The sequence below is a fragment of the Crassostrea angulata genome, unplaced genomic scaffold, assembly GCF_025612915.1.
Source record: "Crassostrea angulata isolate pt1a10 unplaced genomic scaffold, ASM2561291v2 HiC_scaffold_58, whole genome shotgun sequence".
Taxonomy (NCBI): Eukaryota; Metazoa; Mollusca; class Bivalvia; order Ostreida; family Ostreidae; genus Magallana; species Magallana angulata.
Genome location: NW_026441613.1, coordinates 80,061 through 105,238, shown reverse-complemented (window position 1 = coordinate 105,238; position 25,178 = coordinate 80,061). Strand labels below are relative to the sequence as shown.

Sequence of the window (25,178 nt, the reverse complement as noted above, 5' to 3'; positions counted from 1 at the left end):
GTGCAAAAGGTTATCACCACAGTGACGTCATAATGTAGAAATGGCGTCATGAATATTGCCTAATTTTTATAAAATTGATATTTTGAAGCAAAATATGGGTGTTTTCCGATGGTTTTCCGACTGGGAAACATTGAGCGCAGGCTTGCTCAAGTACCACTTTTTAGTATAATGTGTATAATTATATGAAGAAAAACATATGTTAATATCTTACTTGAGCAGACCTGCGCTCTATACTTCCAAATGCAAAATTTAAAGCAAAAATGAGAATATTTTCATTCGTTTGCAAATTTGCTGGAATAAGGTCATAAAGTTGACGTCATAGATAAATAGCCAATGAGGAATGGTGGTTAAAATCAAGATTAAAGTGATAGGCGTCCACTAAACAATGAATTATGAAGATTTTTGATTTTTATACGACACTATTTAAAAATTGGTTAAAATTGGGGGCAGATATTAGACCAATCTAATTAAAATTAGACCTTTCATCTCGCTCTCTGTTATATATGGATACCGCTCGTGAAAGGATCTAACGCAACCCCGTTCAGGTCACGTTCTGGTGACCTTTTGCTCCAACCAATCAGCGTATCGCCTATGAAATGTTCGTAGTGACAGTCGGCTGCGTATAAACAAAGATGGCGGCGTCCATGACACCGCGAAAGGTATACAGCTCCACAAACATATGCTGCCTATGTGGATTTTCTTTTATAGTAAAAGAAATTGACGAGAACGGCAAATCCACTGTTAAGAAGTTTTCGAAATTAAAACTCCGTTTAAGCGAAGAGAAGCGTGCTGCAATCAGTCAAGTGACAACAATACCCGACAATACTGACGGTGTGTGCACGAAATGCTTCTCAAAAGTTGAGAAAGTAATTAAGTACCGGAAGGAGATTTCAGCTATAATATCTCAGTTCGAAGAGAATATGAAACGGAATATGTCTAAGACACCTGGGTCTAGGAAGAAAAGGCTACTCAGATCTCCGCAGGTAACAACCACTCGTTAAAAAAATCTGTCATTCACGAAAACGCGATTGATCATACTCTTGGTAAATTCCATATTTTGTTCCATTTAAGATATATTCATTAAATAAAAGTTTTGTAAAGCATTGAATTTTCTGGTTAAGGAAGTTGTAAGCATTTTATACTTTAAATAAACATGATAAATGTGCATTTACCAAATTCTTACATTATTCAATGTACTTTGACAGGCAACTGTACCAGAAGCCAAGTCAGTTCATATTTGTGAAGGGATTGTACCGACCCATGAGATTCACAATCTATCTACATGTCAACACATACCCTTGTTGCCAAAGCCTGAAGGTATAACAATGCAATTTATTTCTTTATTTTGTTTTCCAGATCAGGAAAGGTAAAATGTAAATTAATGTAATTGAGTAAAAAAATTTACATTTTTAATTGATTTGGCATTAGTGTCATCTTCATTGAAAGATTATTTTCATGATGATTCTGAACGGATCATTTCATTGCCGTTTTAAGAATTGAGATGTGAAAGTCTTAATGTAGTGAGCTTCCATAAACAATTTTAAAAGACAAAAATGCACTTTCGTTGGATAAGATATACTCGTAAGTTTCAAAAATGGTAGAATGACTTTAAAAAAATATAAAATAACTTTTCAGAGTCGCCATACATCTCTCTGAGGGAACTTCCGGGCATTGTACAGGTAAAATGCTTTGCAAGTAATAGATATAATATGCTTTAATAAAGAAGAAATTTATGTCTCTAAATGAGTGATGGATAAATCATTTATAGCAGTTAAGTTAATCCTAAAAGGTAGATATATTAAGCCTTTAAGTTTATTAGATACAAATGCAAGCAATGTTCTTTCATTTTTTTAGATTCAAGACCCACATTGCACAGGGATGTTAGCTGACAAAAGCTTGAATGCTGGTATGTATTAGGTACTTGTACAAACATAAAACTTTCAGATGAATTTATATCTCAATTCTGCACATTCCCAAGGTGTATTTAAAAGAAAGTTCTTTAGAGTTACATTATTGGATAACTTATTATGTGTGTTTGTTGGATAGTATCAACTATCGGGTCATCTGATCAAGAAACCAAAACTGCTAGAAGATCTCTTGGCTTTAGCAAAGTTATTGAAAATGCTAACAAGGATATAAGTACTTCTGAATATGTAGACGAAGTCAAGGTGCCAAATATTTGCATAAAGTTGGTTTTGAGTTCAGTTTACATATTTTTGGTTTTTGTTTTTTGTTAACAAATGTTATTTTCAGATTTTACATTGAATTTGATTTAGTTTAAATTTAGTAGTAAGAAGAGATTACATGTTTGTTAAGGATTATAAATGATGGTAGCATTTAGGCAATCTATCTCTGAATTGGCTTCATAACTTATAGTGAATTTTACAACCATTCTCTGCCTTACGCAGTATTGATATTTTATGACAAACATATGAATTAAAGTTAAATTGTGTTGATCCTATTTAGATCTGCATATGGTTTTGTTTCCATTGAGAAACTGTTATGACTTATCAATCAAATTTTACATTTGCATATACCGGAATATGTACAGTTACATGTATGTTTTATGTTTTTGTTTTATGTTTTGTTAATAACTTTCTTTGACTGGTATCTTGTATTTAAAAGGGCTATTATGATCTGAAGTTTACAAGTATGAATAGAATTAACTGCACATATACCAAGCAGAATCTTAAGAAAGCAGGCCAATTTTATTAAAAAGTTTGTAATATTCAGGTGCATAGCCAAAATGGAAATGAAGTGTACGCATGAAATGGCCGGGGATTCTGGGGGTTTACCAAAATTTTAAGTCATTATCCTGCAAAAGATATCATGCTTCATCCCTTTTCTCTAGCAAATGCGTAGCACTGAAAAAAGTTTCCCAGTTTGAGATGGCTCAGCAAAGGAGTCATTTAAATACTAGTATTGTTTATAATGGTTTATCATCAGAAAATACTTTTTTAAAAAATTTATTAAATTGTTCTATAGAATATTAGATATTTTTGCAACCCTTAGCTCATTTACTCATCAAATTTATGGTCTGGATAAACAGTATAACACGAATTAACTGCTGCACTATATATCTAGGCTAGTATGATTTCTCTTAAATTTTGGAAGAATTTTTGGCAATTATTCAATAAAAGACTTTTAATTTGATTGCACATACTTGCTGAATATAGATTTAAAATGAACAATGATAAAGACATAAAACAATTTGAAACAGGTAGTGCTGGATAGTAAATTCTTTTTACTCCAAATAATAATAATCTCTTTCTCTCTCTCTCTCTCTCTCTCTCTCTCTCTCTCTCTCTCTCTCTCTCTCTCTCTCTCTGAATTCCCCTTTCTTTATGAATGATGTGTACACACTTGTTAAAGCACCTACGCGCCTGATATTAAATTTCAATCACTTAGTTGCTAGGAACATAGTGTATATTAATGGCCTTTTTAAGTGATAATTGTGTTTAGTTTTTTGTTATGAAATTTAAGTTTAAGGAAACTGGGTTGTTTGCTTGTTTGAGCGTCCAGTGAACTATTGTTTCCACGAACCATATTGAAAGATACAAATGAAATTAAAAATATGTTGTTTTAATACTTTATCAAATATACAAAGAGAAAAAACATGATTTATAAAAGAATTGTGATTTAATTTAAATTTTTGTCATTGTAGTTGACAGTGCATTACCCTAGTGGAGAAAAATCAGCATTTGTCAGAGATGATGTCATGAAACAAATCTGTAGAGCAGTTTATAGAAATCAAAATGTTATTAACTGTATTCTTGAAATCATATGCAAATCAGATCCAACATCTATAGCAACAGTAGCATCAAAACTAATCAACAGAGAGTGTGAAGGACTGTGCAAAAGAGGAACTGGTAGTATTCTCCAAGATACAAGTTATAAAGGTTTATTCGACTTCACGTGGGACGACTTTCGCAAGGAAATTCAAATTCAGGCTCCTAACACTTTGAAGATTATCTCGGCAACGGTTTGCAACCCTACAATTACACCCACGCCAAAGAAACAGCTCTGCATACTTCATACTTTTGCGTCAGGAGTACATGGCAGATTCCAAGAAATGTCTAATCTACATTACCAGATAGGACTGATTTTGGCACATGGAGGATGTACAGTCAGGGTACATATTTTATCATTAGATTACTTTGTAATGTTTCCAGTGCCATGATTGAAAGCAAACAAAGTGTTATATTAAATATTGATATGTACATCATATGCATAATGCTATAATAATGTGTATCCATGCCAACAATCAGCTACATGTCTAATTAAGAGAGTAACAAAACCACAAAAGTTTATCTAAGGCTAACTATCAGATTTTGAAAATGTTATGAGTAATTAAACATTAACTATAATGATTGTAGGATATTGAGAGACTGTCCAGGATAGGTATCTGTACATCACCACGCTCCATCCAGAACAAACTTTCGTCGTGGGAAGAACACCTTGATAGCGAGATACTGAGTTTGAAAGAGAAATGGGCAAATGGAGATAAACAGAAGTATCAGTTAATTGGAGATAACTGGGATAAGAACATTGTGCCATCATATAGAACCAGTCAGTGTAAGACCTTATCTCTGCATTTGTTTCATATCATAGCAGTTGTTGATAGGATTATCCCTACACCTAGACATGAAGCAGGAAAAATACTTTCTATCAGTGATTACATACCATCCCTGGAAGAACAAGAAATCTTATTCCAGGAATTAACTTTTCTGGTTGCAACATCAGTTGTCCAGAATTTAGAACAGATCAACAAAGCCATGGCTGACCTATTTCCCATGCATTTGCAGCATGATCACAGCGATAAAGTTGGCATGAAAACTCAACAGGTAAGAGAGTATAAAAATTATATGAATCTTTCAGATTAAGTGTACTCTGATAGTTGAGGTCAAATAGAATTTTCCACTCTAAAATGTCTAAGGTAATTTCAGTGATTTTTAAATATTTGAAAACTTCTTATAACACAAAACTGGGTACCAGTAATTTAAAATATAGTCGAACATAATTAAAGCCTTCTCATATTCAGTATGCACATTTAACATATAATGTTAATGTCTGTCTTTAGTTTCCTTTGGGTCTTTTTGACTGCAATGAGACAAAGAATCAAGAGGTGATCAAGCTGTTGAAGTTTTTGACAGAGAAATATGTACCCCTTGATGGTGATGAAGTAATTGATGAAGTCTTCTTTGGAGGTTTGTGTAGTAAAATTTTCAATGCAATTTACAAACGCAGTGTGACCTATACATGTATAAGTTTCTATTGACTTATAATTTCTAGGAGACAGGTTAACAGATGAGCGTGTTCAAGGAGCGCAACGAGCAATGGAAAATGCAGAAACTTCCAAGGGAAAACTACAAGGTTTTATATCAAAGATTGAGGATTGGCATCGCATGATGAATTTTCTTGAGGTACGTTTATGGGAATTTGAATTGTTTTGAAATACGATTGTCATTTTTTATCATGCTGATTTCCTGTGAAATTTTTTAAAGTTAAATTGACCTCAATAAAAACAGATTGCATTTATTTCTTGTGTGAAATCATACCTGTAATTAATAATAATGCTTAAATAATTTTATTATGATTATGCCCCTAAAATATCTCTTGCTCTCATTTATTTTATGTACATGACCCGAGTAAGACAGCTTTAATTGCAGTAAACTATATAAAATTCTTTTCTTTTTATGCTATTTGCAAGTCAACGTTTAAACAGGAATCGTCAGCAGAAAGAGGAACTATGTACTATTTTAAAATCCTGTTGAACGCAAAGAATGTAAAAGGAAAAGTGAAAAATTCATTCCGTGTGCACAAACTACTCTATTATGTAGTATTTGATGCAATATGTTGCTCCTTGTTCATGCAGGAAATGAATGTAGAGGATGAAGATCAATTGTTACCAAGTGATTTTCAAGAGAAGACTGATGAAGACAAAATCAGTTGGCTGAATGAAATCTGCTGCAGGATTGTGAAGAAGTACATGTTTGAAAACAAAGAAGACATGTTCGAACAACTTAGGAGTGTGCTTGATGATCCAGACCACATTGAGAACTACTTTGTAGCAAGTGATAACGATGATCGCTTTCACTGTCACTTCTGCCCAAAATCCTTTGTACAACTGAACAGCGTAAAATTGCATGAGAAACTTCTTCATCAACATACTGTGACAAGTAAGACATCTAGGAAAAGTAATCCAGAAAATGAGGATCAGCTCTACAGCCACATTATGCTGATCTTCAAATTTGTGTGCTTACTGAAAAACCTGGATACTTCAATAGATATGGGAGATGGGGCAAGATCAGTTCGCTCTGCAAAGTATGAATTGCAAATCTTCAATAAAACTAACAAAACAAAATACGCCATAGGATGTGTTCATCTAACAACTCTAACAGAAGAAACGTTATCGAGTGAACAAAGCCAGAGGTTAATTTACAACAGAAGCATTAATATTCAGGGAGGCAAGAACAACAATCTGGCTCTAGACGAGTACCTAGAAATGCTGAACAGAGACAGCAAAGAACTTGTGAAGGGTCATCAAACCAAAACAAGCATTATATCTCATTCTAAAGAATTTCCACATCTCATTAATTTTGCAAACCAGTTTGACATTATTTCTCAAATTAAAAGACGAAAAGGCGTTCATCGTCTCCCAGAATACAAGGCCGACGTACGCAAAGTAATGAAGGAATTCAAGGATATTGAAGCTTTGGAACTAAAGACGAGTCGAAAATTGAACTGCAGGGGTTTGGCGAGCAATAGGGACCCTATTCATGAAACCTATCACAATCTTCCTACCTTGATCAGGAGACATAAGCCATCGATTCCATTCAGTAGACTTAGAAATCCGAATTACTAATCCCACAATTTTTGAGAACATACCATTTTGTCTTTCATATTTTACATTTCCTTTAAATATATATTAAATAATTGCAGTGTCGGTGATTATTTTGAAAATCTGTAGTGTATTCTTTCTTTATTATACCTGAGCTGTGTTTTACAAAAGAACTTACGACAAAGCCGTAAATATTTTAAGTCGCATGGAATGATCTTTGATGAGTAATATTTATATAAAAACCATTAATTTACACTTATTTGATTTCTATAATTAACAGCCATTAAAATGACCATTGATTAGTTTGTGATTACTGAGCATTCATTTATTTGTAGGATAAGTTCTTTTGTAAAACACAGCCCAGGCACCCAAAGTTGCCGACTTTTGACACAAGATGTAATCCAGTATTTGAAAATTGCAACAAAACCATTTGAATATATGTTTACATTAATTTATTAAAAATTATAAAGAAATTTGATTTATGACAAAATAAGATGGGAACATTTCCATTATCAAAGTTGAAAAACGATTACATATCTAAAAAATTGTTTATTTTCAATGTCTCAATGAAAGTAAAAACTCAAAAGAGGCTTAGACATTTAAAAATTGTCTGTTGTTCCTTTCACAGCTAAATCATGTTTACCTATTCACATTTAATGCATTGTCAAAGTACATGTATCATGTAAACAATCCAATACAGTTAAGTCCACAGCAACAGATCATACAACATATGTATAAATGCATGGGTGAGTTAATAACACAAATGAAGTCAATTAAGACTGCATGGAACAACCAAGAAAGTTTATATTTTACAAATAAAAAAATAAATGCATGCATTCTACACAAAAGTAACATATATATGAAGTAATAAAATGGCCAAATACATTATGCTAAATACCCATATCATCTAATGAAGCATAAAAACCATCATCTGATAATTCATCTTCATTGTAATACAAATCAGTATCAGTGTCACTATCTTCCACCACATCCTCACATTCAACACATTCATTAATCTCAAGTAAGGTTTCTAGCTCGGTCTTTTCACACCTACCACAATTGCACTTCACCTCACATATATCGCAACAAACATGAGAATCATTTTGAATACAGTTGGTTAACTCTTCTAAAAAATGAGACAATAGATTCCTCCTTCTACAATCTTTACTATCTAAAAATTGTCTAACATCTTTGTCAACACGTCTTTTATGTTGGGAACTATACAAAATAATGGCAGATGATGGCTGACCATCTCTCCCAACCCTACCTAATTCTTGTACAAAGTCAACAATGCTTGTAGGAGGACCATACAAAATAACTGAATGACAACATGCAATATCAATACCCATTCCTAATGCTGATGTAGCGACAATTATTTTCACTTCACTATCAGACCTTGAAAGTTGTTCTATAATAAATTTCTTTTTTTCAGATGGAGTCTCAGAGTGAAACATTTCTATTTGACTTTTGTTATCAAGCTCAGAATGCAAATAATGAAACACATTAGCAACATCTGCAATGGATTTGCAATATATAAGAATTTTTGGTAAAATACTTGAATTACCAGCAGATACTAACCAATACATGGCAGATGCAATATCATGATCTATCTTCTTAACACATAATTTGATGTTAGGTTTGTCCGGAGACACCGAAACAAAGTTAATATCACTTGACTTCAGGCACATTACTTTCATGACCCTGTTCTTGATCTTTGTAGTGCATGTAGCACTCAACGCCAAGACGGTGGCAGATGGGTGTAAGGTGCGAAATTCCCCAACATGGCGAAACCATCTTCGGAAAACAACTTCTTCTTCATCGGTTTCATCACCACCCCTAATTTAAAGAAATGCTATTAACAGCAATAATTCAATCATTTACTGTAACAGTTATGAAGATATGAAAGAGTTAAAAAGTTTCCTTATGAAACTGTAATTTTTGTATTATCAAGATCTATTTGAATGTAACAAGCATGTTTAACTACATTTATAGGTATACACGCTTAAGAAATGAACTCAATGTCTACCCAAGTTATACTCGTATAACCTGGGTTGGGGCAATTTACGCTTTATAATCCGCGAAGCGGATTATAAAAAAGCGTAAATTGCTCCAACCCAGGTTATACGAGTATAACTTGGGTAGATATTGAGTTCATTCCTTATAATTTAATTTTCTGGAATTTGCTGTACAAATTGAGTCCGTTTTACTTTTAAAAATGATATAAATCTGTTCAAAACTCAAACGTAACGTCAAGTGAATTAGTACGTTGGTGCATTGTGACGTGTCTTGTGACGTGCAAACCAGGTTATACAAATTTAACTAAATTTTTCTATCCTATCAAATGCCGCGTTACAACCAGAATTAAATTATATTATGGTGCCTTAAGAATAGGTGCCCCATTAATTTTGTTTATGTAAGATGATTAACACAATTTACCATGGTAAGATATTATAGTTCTGGCTACAACTTAGGCATGGCAAAATAAGAGCGTGATGAAATGTCTAATTTTTGTTAAAGTGTAGAGTTGTAAAAACAGGGAGTGAAAAATAATTACCACGTAGCAATGGTATGAAATTCATCTATAACCAGGAGGCCAACATTCAGCTTCTGTATATAAGAACGCCACTGGGGATCTCCAACAAGCGCTTCAGGCGAGGCAAAAATGATGTCAACGTCCCCTGCTTTTATTCTCTCATCTCCCTCTGCGGAATTACCTATTCAATAATTTATATTCAATAAATCAAATAAGTCAAATGTGTAAAAATACTACAACAACCTGTCAATCATTGCAGTGCGATTGTGAAATAAGTCAACGCTGTACATACCAAAGTATGACAGCATTTTCAATGTAAAGATTTGTTACAGAGTGGGTAGAATTACCCCTTGATCAGTTTTTAAAGATCTGCTATATAATCAGCAAGTTTCTTCAAATTTGACAAAGAAGGACTAAAACGTTTCATTAAGTAGATGTATTGTTTTTAATGAAAAATGTAGGGGCGAAATCTAAATTCACATACTTTTTGGCACGCAAATATCATATGTACACCATCTAAAAACTCTTGATGTACCGTCTATTGCTATCGCAAATCTATATGCTTAAATTTATGTTTGTTTTGTTTTTATAATCGATTAATGAATGAAATCTCTCATAAATACCTTTGTACTCTACTCTGAGGCCTGCAACACCGTTCAGACGGTTGACTTGATCCTCCATCAAAGCCACAAGAGGACAGCAAACGACCACCTTCGGCGTCTCCTCGCGTTCACCAAGTCGCTCTCTCATCGCAGGAACGAACATCTGGTAGGGAAGAGACTTCCCATATCCAGTAGGAAGGACAGCTAACGTATGTCGCTTACCAAGAATCGAGTCTAGTATCTCTTTCTGCTTATCTTTTAATTCTACTTTAAACAACTGAACCACTTTCTCGTACGACGCCATTTTGGATTGATATATCGAACTGGATAAAGAAACAAGCATTTTCATTGGTCAATTTTTTGTTAAGTAAGGTCATGACACGGGGTCACCAGAACGTGACCTGAACGGGGTTGCGTTAGATCCTTTCACGAGCGGTATCCATATATAACAGAGAGCGAGATGAAAGGTCTAATTTTAATTAGATTGATATTAGACCATACCGCACATAGTCCTTTAACCCCTGACATAATAATTTTGTACAGTTCTAATTCACGCAGTGAAAAAAAAATTGTCCTCGATCATATTACAGAAGGTGGACCAATCTAATCAAACTATCGATGCATAAACCACCTTTCAAAATGCACAGCTATAACAACAAAGCAGATTTTTAGAACAAACAACGAACACCATACAACTTAAAAATTAAAAAAAAAAAAATAGACGGACGATAAGTTTTGAATTACAATATGCGAAGCTTATTTTGAAAAAAAAAATAAAAGATCATTCAAATAAGAACAAAGCAAATTCAAACAAGCCACACAAATCAATAAGAACTAAAGGATCTTAGCGATGAATTTAACAAATGAAACAGCAACAACAAAAATTGTCTCAAAGGTCTATATTAACTTCAGGATTGCACATATGAATTGATGGAAATTTTTTGTCATTTATTTTTTAATGTACTTTTTATCAATTTTAAAAGGACAGTTTAAACATCTTCTTGGAAACATCAAAAAATATTCCCAGTGAAAATGATATAAATAGGAGGAAAATATTTTAATTCCCTGTAAATAATCCTTTACAACACATGAAAAGTAGGTCTAATTACTTCCTATATTAAATGTATAGGGTTGCTCATATTTTTAATTTAGAATCCAAGTTTTCAATTCAATGTAGTTGAATGTTCCTTGTTTACAAAACAGTAGCACACGATTTTACTACAAATAAAGCAAAAACCGTCCCACTCGCTTTTAGTTTACATTATAAAACTTACCTGAGGTAAAAAAGAACAGGTATTTGGAAACACCATTTAAAGTTTAATCGTTTCTAACTACGCTCTATAAACGATCTCCGTTACCATGTCTGTATATGTTCATGGGATTTAAATTGTATAACCAAAATGAAAAGATTATGTTTAAGGTATGTGATTCTTTTATATTTGATTTATACGGCGTAGTAAATGCCACAATATCGATTACTTATCGATAACCTTATGCTAGAGAAGGCAGGTTTTAAAGACATATTGTCTTTATCAAGAATATAATTACCTAGTTAAAGTATTTAAAGTACATTGCGTTAAATGATTATTAAAGGACTGCAGTAAATATTGATTTAAAGTATCAGAACTTATGAAAATGATGTGATGGTTTGTAAGCACGGTGACCAATTTAATTATGCAACGTTATTGTTTTACCATGCGCCTGGCGAAGCTAATTTCTCGAAGATTTTTATATCTTAAATCAATCAGGATGATAAAGACTATTAAAAGAACATTCAATTCATCGTATTTTTCTCTGACCTAATGATGTTTCGATTAACGGAAGAGAGGTGAAAATGTTTCTTTCAGGATTTTTTTGTGCCATATGAATTGACTTCAATTATCAAAGTTAGAGGGGCCGGCGTCTAAAACTCCAGAACTTGATTTGTGCATTTATCTCATCACTTATCTAACCATTTTATGTCAACCGTGTTTTTGATTTGCATTTATTGGCATCTAAGAGTGCGCTTATGATAACTTCTAATATTTACATTTTTAATTGTCTTTTCCTGTGATAACACTACGTATCGATTGTTTACTTTACATCCGGATAAATTCAAATGACGTATAATAGGGGCGCAAGCGGGATCTGTTTGTATAGATGTACAATTGCTGAAAATTATATACATGTAAATATAATAAGAGGTGATCATTTTGGTTGGGGCGTGATCATAAATATATAAAATAGAGTTCTTTTTTAAAAGGATTTGATCACCTGATATTATTTCGGACGTTATGATAGATCTGATCACGCCCCGACAAAAATTATAACATTAACTCATAGAATAATTGCATATTCTTTAAGTACTTACACCATTGGAGCCAAGGATATTTAAAAACAGGAATACTCCAAGTAAAGCAAAACACAATCGTGTATATAGTTCAATGACTTGATCTGACAAAGCAGAAATAAAGTCACGATAGGTTTTCAAATCCTTTATATTTGTGTGTCCTTTTGATATGCAACGATTGTAAAGTATGGGGACCCATCACCTCCAAAAATGGTAACTACATGGTGTTTATTCTTTGACTAGACCTGTAATACCTCCGACTACCTCGCAGGTTTCCCTGAGTGAACATTGACAAAATAATCAGCATACTCTTTCCGTTAACTCTTAAAATTCTAAACCAGATAAGAACTTCCGCATCTTTTGTTGAAGATGATGTGCTTCCCTTTAGTACTTCCAATATATATATATATATATATATATATATATATATATATATATATATATATATATATATATATATATATATATATATATATATATATATATATATATATATATATATATATATCCAAATCACAAAAGTATTTTCTCAGTGTCCGGTAAAAATATAATAAAAGAAAAAAAGCAACACTAACTGCAAAACATTGTATATATATATATATATATATATATATATATATATATATATATATATATATATATATATATATATATATATATATATATATATATATATATATATATAAATACAAAAAATAAGTCCAATGCTCAAACAACTTTTATCTATAGCGCTTTCGCCTTACCGGGCTCTTCAGTAAATGTAAAAACAAAGTAAACAAGAACATTATGACGTCAATCTCGTGACGTTAAGTAGGCAACGTAATACAAAAAAACTGTTGAAGACGTGATTATCACGTCAAAACACAGTGACGTCAAAACATAATACAGTGCATAAAAAGAGTCAACACAATTATAATGATAATAATCCAGTGTCTTTTGTACATAATTATATACATGTATTTATTACATACTTAGTAATAAATACAGGTTTTTGGCATATGTGATACAGATGACATCACAAAATCCGTATCGGCCTCCGGGGCTGATATAGGTTATCAGCCCTCCAGGGCTGATACGGATCCGTATCACACCCCTTTCGGAACTCCTCTGCCTTTTTTCGCTTCGGCATTTTTGCATGTTTACAGACGAAAAATAAAATATTTTCAGTTACAGTCGACATTTTTAAGTGCAGTTGAAAACTTCAAATGCTAGCAAATGTTTTAAAGCAGTCAACTTTTAAAATCTGATGAAATTCCGTTCTGTAGCTTCATGTTAAAACAACAACTCATATTTTTATTAAATACATGTACACGTTACAAATAATATGAATAATCAATTCAAAAAAAATTTGATGGTTTTTTTTTTAATTTATTACTAAGTATGTAATAAATATAATAATAGATACCCTTTTCCATATCACAGCTTGTATCAGCCCTCGACCAATATCAGCCCTCGGGCTGATATTGGAATCTCGGGCTGATACAAGCTGTGATATGGAAAAGGGTATGTATTATTCTCTCTATATATGCAGATGTTAAAAATACAAAATATTAAGAATTTAACTTAGGTTTAAACAGTTTAACAAAATGATTTTCTTTAGCTTTACGCAATGTTTTATATGTTCCCTTTTTATAAAGTGAAAGAAAACAATGAACAATTGCGTATAGCTAAAGAAAATCATTTTGTTAAACTGTTTAAACCTAAGTTAAATTCTTAATATTTTGTATTTTTAACATCTGCATATATATACATGTATATAATTATTTTCTCAATAAATAGTTTCTCAAATTAGCAGAAAATTACTTGATTACTATATAACTGGATAGGAAGTATTTAGGTCAAATTGACAAATAATGTGCAATTTTGGATGAAAATTTATATTTTCAAAAATTTATTTCAGTAAACATGAATAAAAGCTCCAAGCGGAATCGAACTCATGATGATGAGCGGTTCAGAAGCTCAGTTCTTTAGCAACTGAGCTTCGGCGATATACAACCGAATCGAACGATATAAAAAGTTTAACAAAATATTTTAATCGCCATTTTGTGACGTAATGTCTAAGAAGTAAAATGTCATTGACACAAGTGAATCGAAACGGACAACGTGTACATTGCTAATGCTATTTACTTTACATTAAATGGGAGGGGGGTGGACGTCGAGGTAAAACTGTCCAAGCTAATCTAAGATACATACTTTTTGTCCCCAGTAAATCTACGACATCATGGTACAGATGGAAACATAACCCGATTTTGCTTACTTAAAATAAGGAATAAAGAATCATTTTTTTGTATTATGAGGTGATCAATTTTAGTCGGGAGTGATCAAATCTAATAAGCCCTCCGGGCTTTATGATAGATTTGATTATGCGCGACTGTCATACATATTTAAAGAAAGATTCCTTTTTACTTACATAATATTTACACAATTTTTAGCAATTGTACGATTAGATATAGAAATAGTCATTGATGAACTGTATTGAACTATACACTACAAAATCTATTCGTAGTTTGTGATTATCACAGACAAAAACACTGGGTAGTGTAAATATTGTTCAATAATTAATTTTAAAAAAGAGAAGCACATCATTCCAAGTACACAAACTGGGAATAACCTATTTAGAATAGATTGTATTTTGGTTGACATGACACAAAATTCGTAAAACTTGAGTTATAATTCAACAAACACTTTTAAAATCAGCTGATATCATGTTAATTGAAAATGGATATACAGTCTATGAAATTCATTAAAATTTACAAATTGAATTCATGTTCGTTGAAAAGTGAAAACGTTTTAGGGGCCTAGAAATGGACGTCGTTGCAATTCACAAAAATCTATGCATTCATGCTTCATAATTACAGGATCGTCAAAATGTTATCTTAATATATATTAGATTTACATTGCATTTTCTTCTTGGTGTATGAAAATAGCTATCACACATACAATGAATATAGAATCTTGCGCACCTCATTCACAAAGTCTTTTTACCGGTATAAATGACACGTGTGTAATATTAATGAATGTTCTACAGGCACGTGATAACGAATCTCTAACAAAGAACACATAATTTTTGGACAACTATCATTCACACAGTGAGTGGCTCTAAATTTAGTTTCTATGTTAGTAATATTCTCAATACTTTGATTCCGGAACGCTCGCTGGATCGTATTCTGGGCTCTGTGGGGACGCGCTGTTACCCTGGGGGACCCCCGACATATTGAGGACCTTGTTATCGGTGAGGGCGTGGTCCTGACGGAGAGACAGCAACAGGAAGTACGTCTCCACACCGGACACGATGGTGGTGATAAACCCAAACACAGCGGCCGCCGTGTATCCACCCCGTCCGCACGTGTGAGATGCCATTACTATGGACGCTATCAGGTACAGAAAGGTGAATATAACCCAACTGAAAAAGTGCCATACTAGCCACGGTACAAATTTCATACACCATCTTTCTTCGATACTAATAGTGAAAATCAAATAGTCTATGAAGTATGTTAAAAACACAGAGCCAGCAACGAACTCATAGAAGCCATAGTTCGACCCGTAGGCATAGTCACACACCACGTTAGCCCCGGAGTAACGACGAATATTGACCCGGGTTGAAAATTGACCCGGGGTGTCATTTTTCAACGTTGAAAATTGAGACCAAAATCGTGAAATTTATACCCGGGGTCATTTTTCAACGGTATGAGAAAGATTTTTCCAAACTCTGATGACTCCGACCCGTTGAAAATTGATCCTGTTGAAAATTGACCCAAACCTCAGAGTTTTGATCTGAACTGGAACTTACTCTACACGGTTTAAATGTACAATCATGCACATATTAAAATGTACATACATGTACTGTCCTATACATATGAAGACGTGGCTAATTTCTTTTAGGCTGATATGTCCAATTAATCCTTTAGTTTTTAGATTGAAAATATGATATCCATTTATCATTACAATACTATGTAAATAAAGCTAAGAAAATGATCGTTTGCTTCGGAATGGAGCAGGCGAGTAGGGCTAGAATACTTTTTTACATAGGTGACATGATTTTCATTCCCTCATGTGACAGAATTCAAAGTTTAAACTTGTCACAATCTCTGATAAATATATCTAACAAACATCTTGCCCGTTATCGTCACTTTTAAGGCAATTCAACCTCTATTCGACCGGCACCTGGCGTTGTATATTTTTCTAATAATTGAAAATATATAACCTCTATACTGCTTTATTGGGTAAAGGGTATATATATTTAAATCAAGACAAAAGGATATACTGCAGATACCTATGCTTAGTTTGAAGAAGTCAGAATATTTCACTGACAAAATAATAAATGAATGGTTGTCATATTTTTATCCTTTTTCATATATACTGGTTTTTTATACGTATATATACAGCATATACATATTTACACATGTTTTTAATTTTTTACGACTTAAAAATAATTTTTCATAAACTTGTATGATTAACATTATTGAAGCACCATCCAATTTTCTGCATATAGAGTCATGTTTCTTTTTTAAAATGCAATTTATTTCTATTATTTTGAGTTTTCAATTCTATCATTTACCTGTAAATTAGAAACACAAGCAACTGACGTAATATATTTTCTCGAAATTAAAAACATATACCCTCTACAGCAAAAGTGGTATTAAAAAAATAGGTTTGTATCTAAATTAACAGTCGGAGGATGGTTGATCTAATTATATTAATGGCATATACATGAAAAGGTATGCGAAAAGTATACAACTGATAGATATGTTGTTTGGAGCAGCTGTATCAAGGACAAATCCGCTTCATTGCTTGAACACGTACAAATTGAAGCAACCAGGACAATGGCAGGGATCAGAGTTAATTCTTCTAAACTAATTTTATATAGTGAGCTTAATTTGGAAACCTTGCAATCTCGAAGGAATAACCATAAACTAATTAATTTTTTTTGTGATATGTTTGTTAATATAGGTTTGAGTGAACATGTCTACCAACAATATGTCATACAATCATATATGATAAATATTCAGATAATTATTTAATATTCAAGTACCTCATGTCTTATATACACATAATATACACATTTAACACGTTTAAATTAAATTAATAAAGTAGATGGCTGTGATAGGAAGGTCAATCATCTACTCCAACGCTGCTGTATGATCTTTTCCTACTTATTTCTATTCAAAACATGCAATTTACCAATTTATTGACAAAAACAATTACTGTTAGTAAATTTATGATAAATTTTTGTGATCAAAGCAATTTAGAAACTTTAAAGCAAAATTATATTGTCATCCTGTACAACAATTAGGCAGCTAACTTGCTACAGATTCGATCATGAAGCAGAATTGGTAATGCCAAGAAAAATTAGCGATTTGATGATATTTAGTTACATCATAAGTTATTCTAACGGAACAAAAAAAACCACCAAAAATCGGCTTTCAAGATACAGTTACTACAGCATCGTTCATGAAAGAGTACATGTTAGCATATCACCATTTTGTAAACTGTTATTGGCTGGATGGGTGTGAATACAAAATTCAGATAGTCACAGTTTTAACAAACTGAGTGGGTGCAAAAACAAAAATCTCAATATGACATACTGTAATTTTTTTTTATTTACACCCACTCAAAAAATTTGCAATAAACAATATCAAAGTTTCAATTTATTGGGTGAACGTAAAACCAAAATTAAATAATATGACGTATTGTAATTTTTTAAAAATTATTTATATTTGTACACTTCTCCAGCAAATTAATAAAAAAAGAGTTTTACTGAATTGAATAATTTAACGTGTAACCATGTATACAAATATTATTAAAAACATATATTTCTTTAAAAATATATAGATATCACACAAAACAACAATTATACGCGAAAAGTTTATTATGAATAAAATAGTTATTACATGTACATATTTAAAGGGATACTATGTAAATTCAAAAAATAATTATGTAAGTCTCATTTTAATCCCCCACCCCCGTTGAAACATGTCACCATGTAAATCTAAAGAATAAATACATAAAAACTGATAATTTTTAATTAAATAAACTCCAGTTATAATATTGATTCGTTAATTTGTGCTTCTTTGCTGTTGAATTTTGAACCGGTTTCATGATCAAAATTCCACGATGCGGGTCAATTTTCAACGGATTAGGGTCTTTCTTCAACACCTTTGGTCTCAATATTCAACGTGGAAAAATGACCCCCGGGTCAATTTTCAACCCGGGTAAACATTCTTCGTTACACCGGCCCCAGCGCAGATCAAACAAATGAGTGACAGAATGATAGTTCCCTCGAACTTCGTCATTATTACTCTTTGAATCCGAAGGTGTTAATTTTTAGTTACGGTTATTATGAATATTAATTTCACTTTCCACGTTTCCCGTTTTTTAACTATTTGCAAAACATTAACAAACAAAAAATATCAAACAACCTTCCTCAGCAATTTATAAATTATTTAGTACATACAACATTTTAAAGAGGTTATTAAATAGTGATTTATAAATGTACCTATCCTCCGTGGAAGAAATTTGCATGGAAAAACGCTGTTCAATGTTTATCAAGAACGCTGTAGCTTTAACAATCGAATGAAAATAAACAAGAGGCCCATGGGGCCACATCGCTCACCTGAGAAACAATGGCTTAATATGTGTGTTCATAGGATATTGTGTCATATGGCCCCTCGGTAGAAAAACAAAAAAAGAATACCATAAAATAGACTGTATCCACATTTTACACTTATTTTCCTACACTTAATATATGACACTATACACTACAGCCAACGCGGATCCCGTATTTTCCCGCGACACCGTGATGGTGTTTTAATCTTTTCCGCGATACACCGTCGCGGTATTGTCATCGCGGTGATCGCGGGGTCACGATTTTACCGCGATGGTGTAAGAAACCATAACAGGCGTGTTATCTGTATTAGGGATTAAACCAAGAAGGAGAAAACAAGCGCTGTTTTAACTATTGTTAGAATTTAGATATAAATATTATTACAAGAAAATTCATTATTCTCTTTGAATTGTTTTTAACAAAAACTTCGAGAAAACTATTGCTACATGTATTTTGCTAATGTTTTTCAAGGGTCCCAAATATAGCAATGTATTACAAAATCATGCATATACGTGTACTTGAAAATTAGTAATATTTTAAAGTATTATTTTTTTGCATATGATGAGTTGAAAATATGCCACAGATTTAAAGAAGACAAATATTCCGCGATGTACTATTATAAGGTCGCTACCGTAGGCATCAACGCAACGTGTATGTTTTCCCTCAATCTTACTCTTATTTAACTCATTAAATATTTTCCGGCGCCTCTCTCTCTCTCTCTCTCTCTCTCTCTCTCTCTCTCTCTCTCGCTCGTTTTAAATAAATACGATTATATGTACATTTAGGACGATCGGTGTTAATTATAGTCTAGGCAACGGTATGGTCAATCATGGACAATTATCACCTTGCAGGACAAGTGTTACCTGAAGAAAATCCCGTAACACGGGTCCCGCGTCTAATGCCTTGAGCCATTTAAATGACAAAGTAGGTGTTAAACTTAGGTAACGCTTGCATATTCCGGCCACTTGGAGTATCGAGAGTAAAAGAACAACAGATTATGAATAACTGGGACTGCAGTTTTACTCGAGGGATCAAAGGTTTTGAGAGATCAAAAGAGTAGATTTACTTGGTAATATTAGTGGTTGGAGGATATGGACAAGAGACTCACTTCGAGCAAATAATGCATAATTCAGACAGGTACATTGACAATCAGTCATCCCTGTGAGTAGGGGAAAACTGGGGGTTCTGGACCAGTGTCCTCCCATAGAGTTTCTATGGAGTATCCTCCTGGTATCCTCCCAGGGTGAGAGGATACTTATGACGTCATATAATGAGTTTAATTAACAAATTGATTGATTATCCTTCCAGGGTGTGAGGATACCTATGACGTCATCTAATGAGATAAATTAACAAATTGATTCATTATGAATTATCAATTAAAATTGAAACATTGAAACAAGGGTCAATTAATTCGATTAGTAATCATTAATTACATAATTTCGAATTGATATGATTATGACGCAGTCGATTCTGTAACAGAGGTCCTTCACCCCCATCCAAGACTGTGAATAAGCCCCTGACTGTAGACTACCCCTGACTGTAGACTACCCCCTGACTGTAGACTACCCCTAACTGTAGACTACCCCCTGACTCAATTGTGTTTAATTAATAAACTAATTATGAATTATCAATTAAAACAAGTGTTGATTTCTTAATCACAAATTGATTGATTATGAAATTGGTAAATAGATCAATTAATTTAATATGTAATAATTAATTACCTATAATTTCAGAATGATGTAATTCTGACCCAGCTGAATCTAACACAAAATTGACCTTATAGAAACGTTAAAAGAGCAGCCGTCAAGAAAACAAGGCCAATTGTAAAATTATGTATTTATGTTCACGATTGCTCTGATTTGTCATGGTAAAAGATTATTTATATTACCTTTGAAATAAATATTATAGAAAAGACTCTAAGGATGTGACAATAGCTAAGTTGATTTAAACCCTATTTAAAGACAAGAGACAACACATATTTATTAGCATACCTTTATTTTTCCCGTTACAATAACGAAGCGTGGGTCGGAGAGCCACCCCACATTCATTTTACAATAACACACATTTATTTTATCTATGATGTACAATAGTATTATTTACACTATAAGAGTCGTCTACCATCCATCATATCATACTTGAGCGATCTGTATATATGTACGCTTTTTTGATATAATGGAATCTGATGTTGGACCTTTCCAGGGTAGTACACTCTTCTATTCATAGGTTAGATACATCAGATGCGTTAATCCATGAATTAAATTTCTTTGGATAATGAAGCCATTTGACAAAATATTGTTTGTTTCTTCCTTTTCCTCTTGTCTTTAAAACTTTTTCAACCTTCCATAGGTCATCATCTTTTACATCTACTTTCTGGAGTTCTGATTGATAGAAAGTTCCTTTAATTTCATCCTTATCAAAATCCTGTACTCTGTAGACAGGCAAACCACCGCGTAAAATCCTCTGTGAAATCACAAATATCTCACCCGTCCACCTTTCATCATATTCTCGAGAAAATGGATTCCTAAGATGAGTGAGTCGAACTTAATCACCAATTTTGAATCTAAATGGTTTTCTTAGAGTTTTTGGCTTTTTAACATTTGTGTGATCCTTTGGCCAATACATTCTCCACCATACAGCTGTTTCATTTTTGTTGTTAACATTTTTAGGTGCCAAACCAATTGTTCTGTGATATGTGGCATTGTAACTTTTGACAAATGTTTGAAGTTTATTTATATATTCATACCCCTGTTGGTAAGTCATAAAACGATAAATCCTTGTTTTTATAGTTTTTATAACACGCTCGGCTATCGCAGCTTTAGTTTCGTTCTGAGCATATAGATGAGTTATTTTATGATCTTTCAAAACTTGTTGAACTTCCTTGGCTCGAAATTCCTGTCCTTTATCAGTTCGTATTCGTTTTGGGACTCTACCCTCTAATAGAATTTCCCTCAACGCATTGGCAACGGAAATTTCTCTTTTGTTTTTTAATGGCCGCATCCACAAATACTTTGACAGGACATCAATGACGACCAGTATATATGTAAATCCATCGTTGTAGTTAGCAAACTTGGTCATGTCCATAAGATCTGCAGACCATTGGTCATCTATGCCGGTCACCATAATTTTATTTCGTTGAAAACGTCTCCGTAGAGGTCTTTGTAAACTGTAAGCCTCTTGTTTTTGCAACCATTTTCTGATTTTATATTTACTTATAACATATTGACCATCTTTTCTCACATACCGAAACAATTTGTCAGGTCCCGAAAAACTTCCAGCATTCTCGGGATTGTAATAAATTTCTTGTAAATAATTTTCCCACGACATATTTCCTCAGCAATCCGCAGCGCTAAAATGAATCAACAGTTCTATGTCACACTGTTTTATAGAAAAATCATTCCCCACTTTCATCCCCTGTTTCATCTTCAGAATCCACGTCATCATTCTCTTCATCTTCACTATCTGTTTCTTCATCATCCGTTCCTTCATCATCTGATAAATACATCATTTCCTCAAGCAGATGTTTGTACTTTCTGAGAGCCATACGAACAGCTGGTAAGTTCTCATATCCCTTTTTAAGGAATTTTTCAACATTAGACATTACTTTCTCGTGGATCTGCCCCTCTTTCAAGTCTAACATGTTCAGAATAGTTTTTCCATAAAGGTTCAAAAATGAGATAAAATTGGTCTCCTTCATTTTCTTATTTGCCTTTTCTTCTGCTTCTTTTTTAGACAATCCTTCTTTTTGATATTTTTTAACCTTTTCAGACCATGTATCCCCATTATCAGCTTTTGCTCTCCGTTTCATTCTTTTGAAGTAGTCCTCTTCTGTTGACGCACTATGAGAATCATCTTCATAGTCCATTTCGTATTCATCTGACTGAAATATATGCTGCTTCTTTTTTGGTGGTTCCTCATAACCATCAAGAGAAAGTTGTCGTTTGCGTTTATCATTCTCTGGGCACCATCTCTTGATATGTCGTTGGAGGTCATGTGTACTATCAAATACAAGTCCACAATCATAACAAGATGACATTGCAGAACCTAAAGACGAATCCATGATTGCAAAAGTTGGACTCTTTACTTCACAAGAGCTATTTAAATGCGTCCTTTCTTCTTCAGAATATACTTGCAAATGACTTGCTGCCTCTGGTGTATGTTCTTTTATAGGCATGTCTGAGAAAATATCTGTGCGCATGCGCATTGATTCGGGAGTTGTTGGCTTTAAATCTATTAAAAGATATCCAAAAGGTTTTTCTGTTGCTTCTTTGAAATGCCTCATCAAATGCTGGGAGTTATCAGGATACATCTGTCGAGCTAATGTCATCATTTGTTGTTTATCAATCGGATTTTTAAAAAGAACAAGATAATGACAATTTCGTCTTTGGGTTGGATCCTTATTATAGAACAAGTTCTGGTTAATAGCGATGACTGAGAGGTTTCTGTGATGGCGCCCTTCTGTAAACAATTCATTGACTCGGGAATCCTTGAAGGCAGTTGACATCATATCATCTAATATCAGTACATTTCTTGTCTGAGGATTTAAAAATGAATCCTCTTCCAGATCCATTGGTATTCCCTTAATGAATTCAACACTGGGGGAAACCGTGTCCTTTATGACATCATACAAAGGTTGCCACCGTTTATAAAGCCAAATTATTCGCTCTGGTGGGGGATCAATTTTGGTTAAACAATTCTGCAATAGTAATTTAATAAAATACGTTTTTCCACATGAGGTAGGTCCAGACACATTTGCAGTAAATGGATGCATAAATTGAAATTTCTGCTGTTGCTGCTGCTGCTGCTGTTGCTGCTGCTTGAGATGTTTTTCCTGGTATTGATTTTGTGAAGTTTCACATATCTTTTGCTGTGTTAAATAGGTTCCTTCTTGCAGTTGTTTGTTTGAAGTGAAGTATAACTTCTGCTGCTGCTGCTGTTGCTGCTGCTGCTGCTGCTGCTGCTGCTGCTGCTGAGTTAACATGGTAGATTCCTGTTGTTGGTTGGAATGTGTGGTATATCCTTTTTCTTTGATTGGGTGTTTCAGTTTCAAGTGACGCTGTAAATCATGAGGCCAAACATAAGATTTTAGGCAAAATTTACATTGACTCATAATGATCGATGCTGACACCTCGACTGCAGAGCCCGAAATGACTAGACGCTATCACTTCACTCCTTAAATAGCCGTAACCGTTGCATTGTGGGAAATTCTCCAATGTCCATGAGCTAATGTGTGAATTCCATCGTTTAATATATACCGTTTGTCATCAAAGGGGGGAAGAGTTGTCTTGTTCAATGCAATGGTATGTATCTGATGTTTGTCCGATCTAAATGTTACCATAGTTTCCATGTGAGATTCTCTTTGGAATAAACATTCTCTGTACGACGAATGACGTAATTTTGATCGTATCACCGATTTGCTAACACCTTTTGCTGTGCGTTTTTCACTTGTTCCGTAAGTGAGACTATACATTTTTGGTCTCAGTCCTACAAACTCTGTCATAGGAATTGACATGGTTTCATCTTTCATTTTCCCTAGGACCTTTTTGTTGGTACTATCACATAGAAAATGATCGGTTGGATAGTCGCTGAAATCAAATTCATTTTATTACTTCTTCCAGATCCTTGTACAAGTCTTCTGTAAAAATATTGTAACATAAGGAATCTGTGTCTGTGAACAGTAGCTCTGCATTTCCGCCATATGTAGATTTGACATGGTTGTAGTGGAAATCATACATCAATACCTTTGACATTTCTAAGATGGAAAATCCAACGTATATAGGCCGATTCAAGACTAGATTTTGTTTTGTAAGTTCCACCGATGCCAGATCTTTGTTGAATATCTTAAATGATTTGAACCCTGGTTTTGCAGTGACCTTAAGAAGCCTTTGCTCACGATGAATGAGCTGAATATCAACTCGTTTCCTGAGATTTTCCATAGTCTTTCCGAACACACTGTTATTCATTAATTTGTAGAAGTCTTTCTCAAAGTCATTCTTAGCTGCTTTTCGCATGTTCGTGTTAAAGTCAATATACTTTTTCAACCATGGATCCTGTTGAAACGCAAGCACTTGATGAATTTTAGTAACCTTCATACCGAGTGATAAATATAGCTGCAAATTCCTGTAGTGAACAACGAAATCCTTTTTTGTTGTGTAGATTCGAAACTAATTTTCGAGTTGATGTTCCTAGAAGATTTAGATCTTTGAGTAGCTCTTGCTGATAGGATGATAGCATATTTGACTTTACTTCAAATGGTTCTGGTGCTAACGGAT

At 33.4% G+C, this 25,178-nt stretch overlaps 3 protein-coding genes across 4 annotated transcripts; 1 reads left to right on the top strand and 2 right to left on the bottom strand.

Annotated features, from left to right (window-relative positions):
- The first annotated feature begins 541 nt into the window (after positions 1 to 541).
- On the top strand, positions 542 to 6,936 carry LOC128168843 (uncharacterized). The gene is made up of 9 exons (XM_052835003.1): positions 542 to 983; positions 1,206 to 1,317; positions 1,636 to 1,679; positions 1,855 to 1,906; positions 3,665 to 4,132; positions 4,377 to 4,844; positions 5,081 to 5,207; positions 5,293 to 5,423; positions 5,876 to 6,936. The coding sequence occupies exons 4-9, from the start codon at positions 1,901 to 1,903 to the stop codon at positions 6,863 to 6,865; spliced, it is 2,190 nt and encodes a 729-aa protein (XP_052690963.1). The 5' UTR covers positions 542 to 983; positions 1,206 to 1,317; positions 1,636 to 1,679; positions 1,855 to 1,900; the 3' UTR covers positions 6,866 to 6,936.
- Positions 6,937 to 6,989: 53 nt separating this feature from the next.
- Positions 6,990 to 10,356, bottom strand: LOC128168849 (ATP-dependent DNA helicase RecQ-like). 2 transcript variants are annotated; one of them, XM_052835007.1, is made up of 3 exons: positions 9,998 to 10,356; positions 9,396 to 9,555; positions 6,990 to 8,677 (listed from the first exon to the last, which is right to left on the bottom strand). In XM_052835007.1, exons 1-3 carry the CDS (start codon positions 10,323 to 10,325, stop codon positions 7,732 to 7,734), a joined length of 1,434 nt encoding a protein of 477 aa, XP_052690967.1. In that variant the 5' UTR covers positions 10,326 to 10,356; the 3' UTR covers positions 6,990 to 7,731. The 2 variants fall into 2 exon arrangements, with proteins under 2 accessions (XP_052690967.1, XP_052690968.1); XM_052835008.1 differs by lacking the exon at positions 6,990 to 8,677 and having other exon boundaries at positions 9,374 to 9,555.
- Positions 10,357 to 22,300: 11,944 nt separating this feature from the next.
- Positions 22,301 to 24,917, bottom strand: LOC128168844 (probable basic-leucine zipper transcription factor K). The gene is made up of 4 exons (XM_052835004.1): positions 24,800 to 24,917; positions 24,242 to 24,399; positions 23,826 to 23,962; positions 22,301 to 22,904 (listed from the first exon to the last, which is right to left on the bottom strand). Exons 1-4 carry the CDS (start codon positions 24,915 to 24,917, stop codon positions 22,301 to 22,303), a joined length of 1,017 nt encoding a protein of 338 aa, XP_052690964.1.
- Between the last annotated feature and the right edge of the window lie 261 nt (positions 24,918 to 25,178).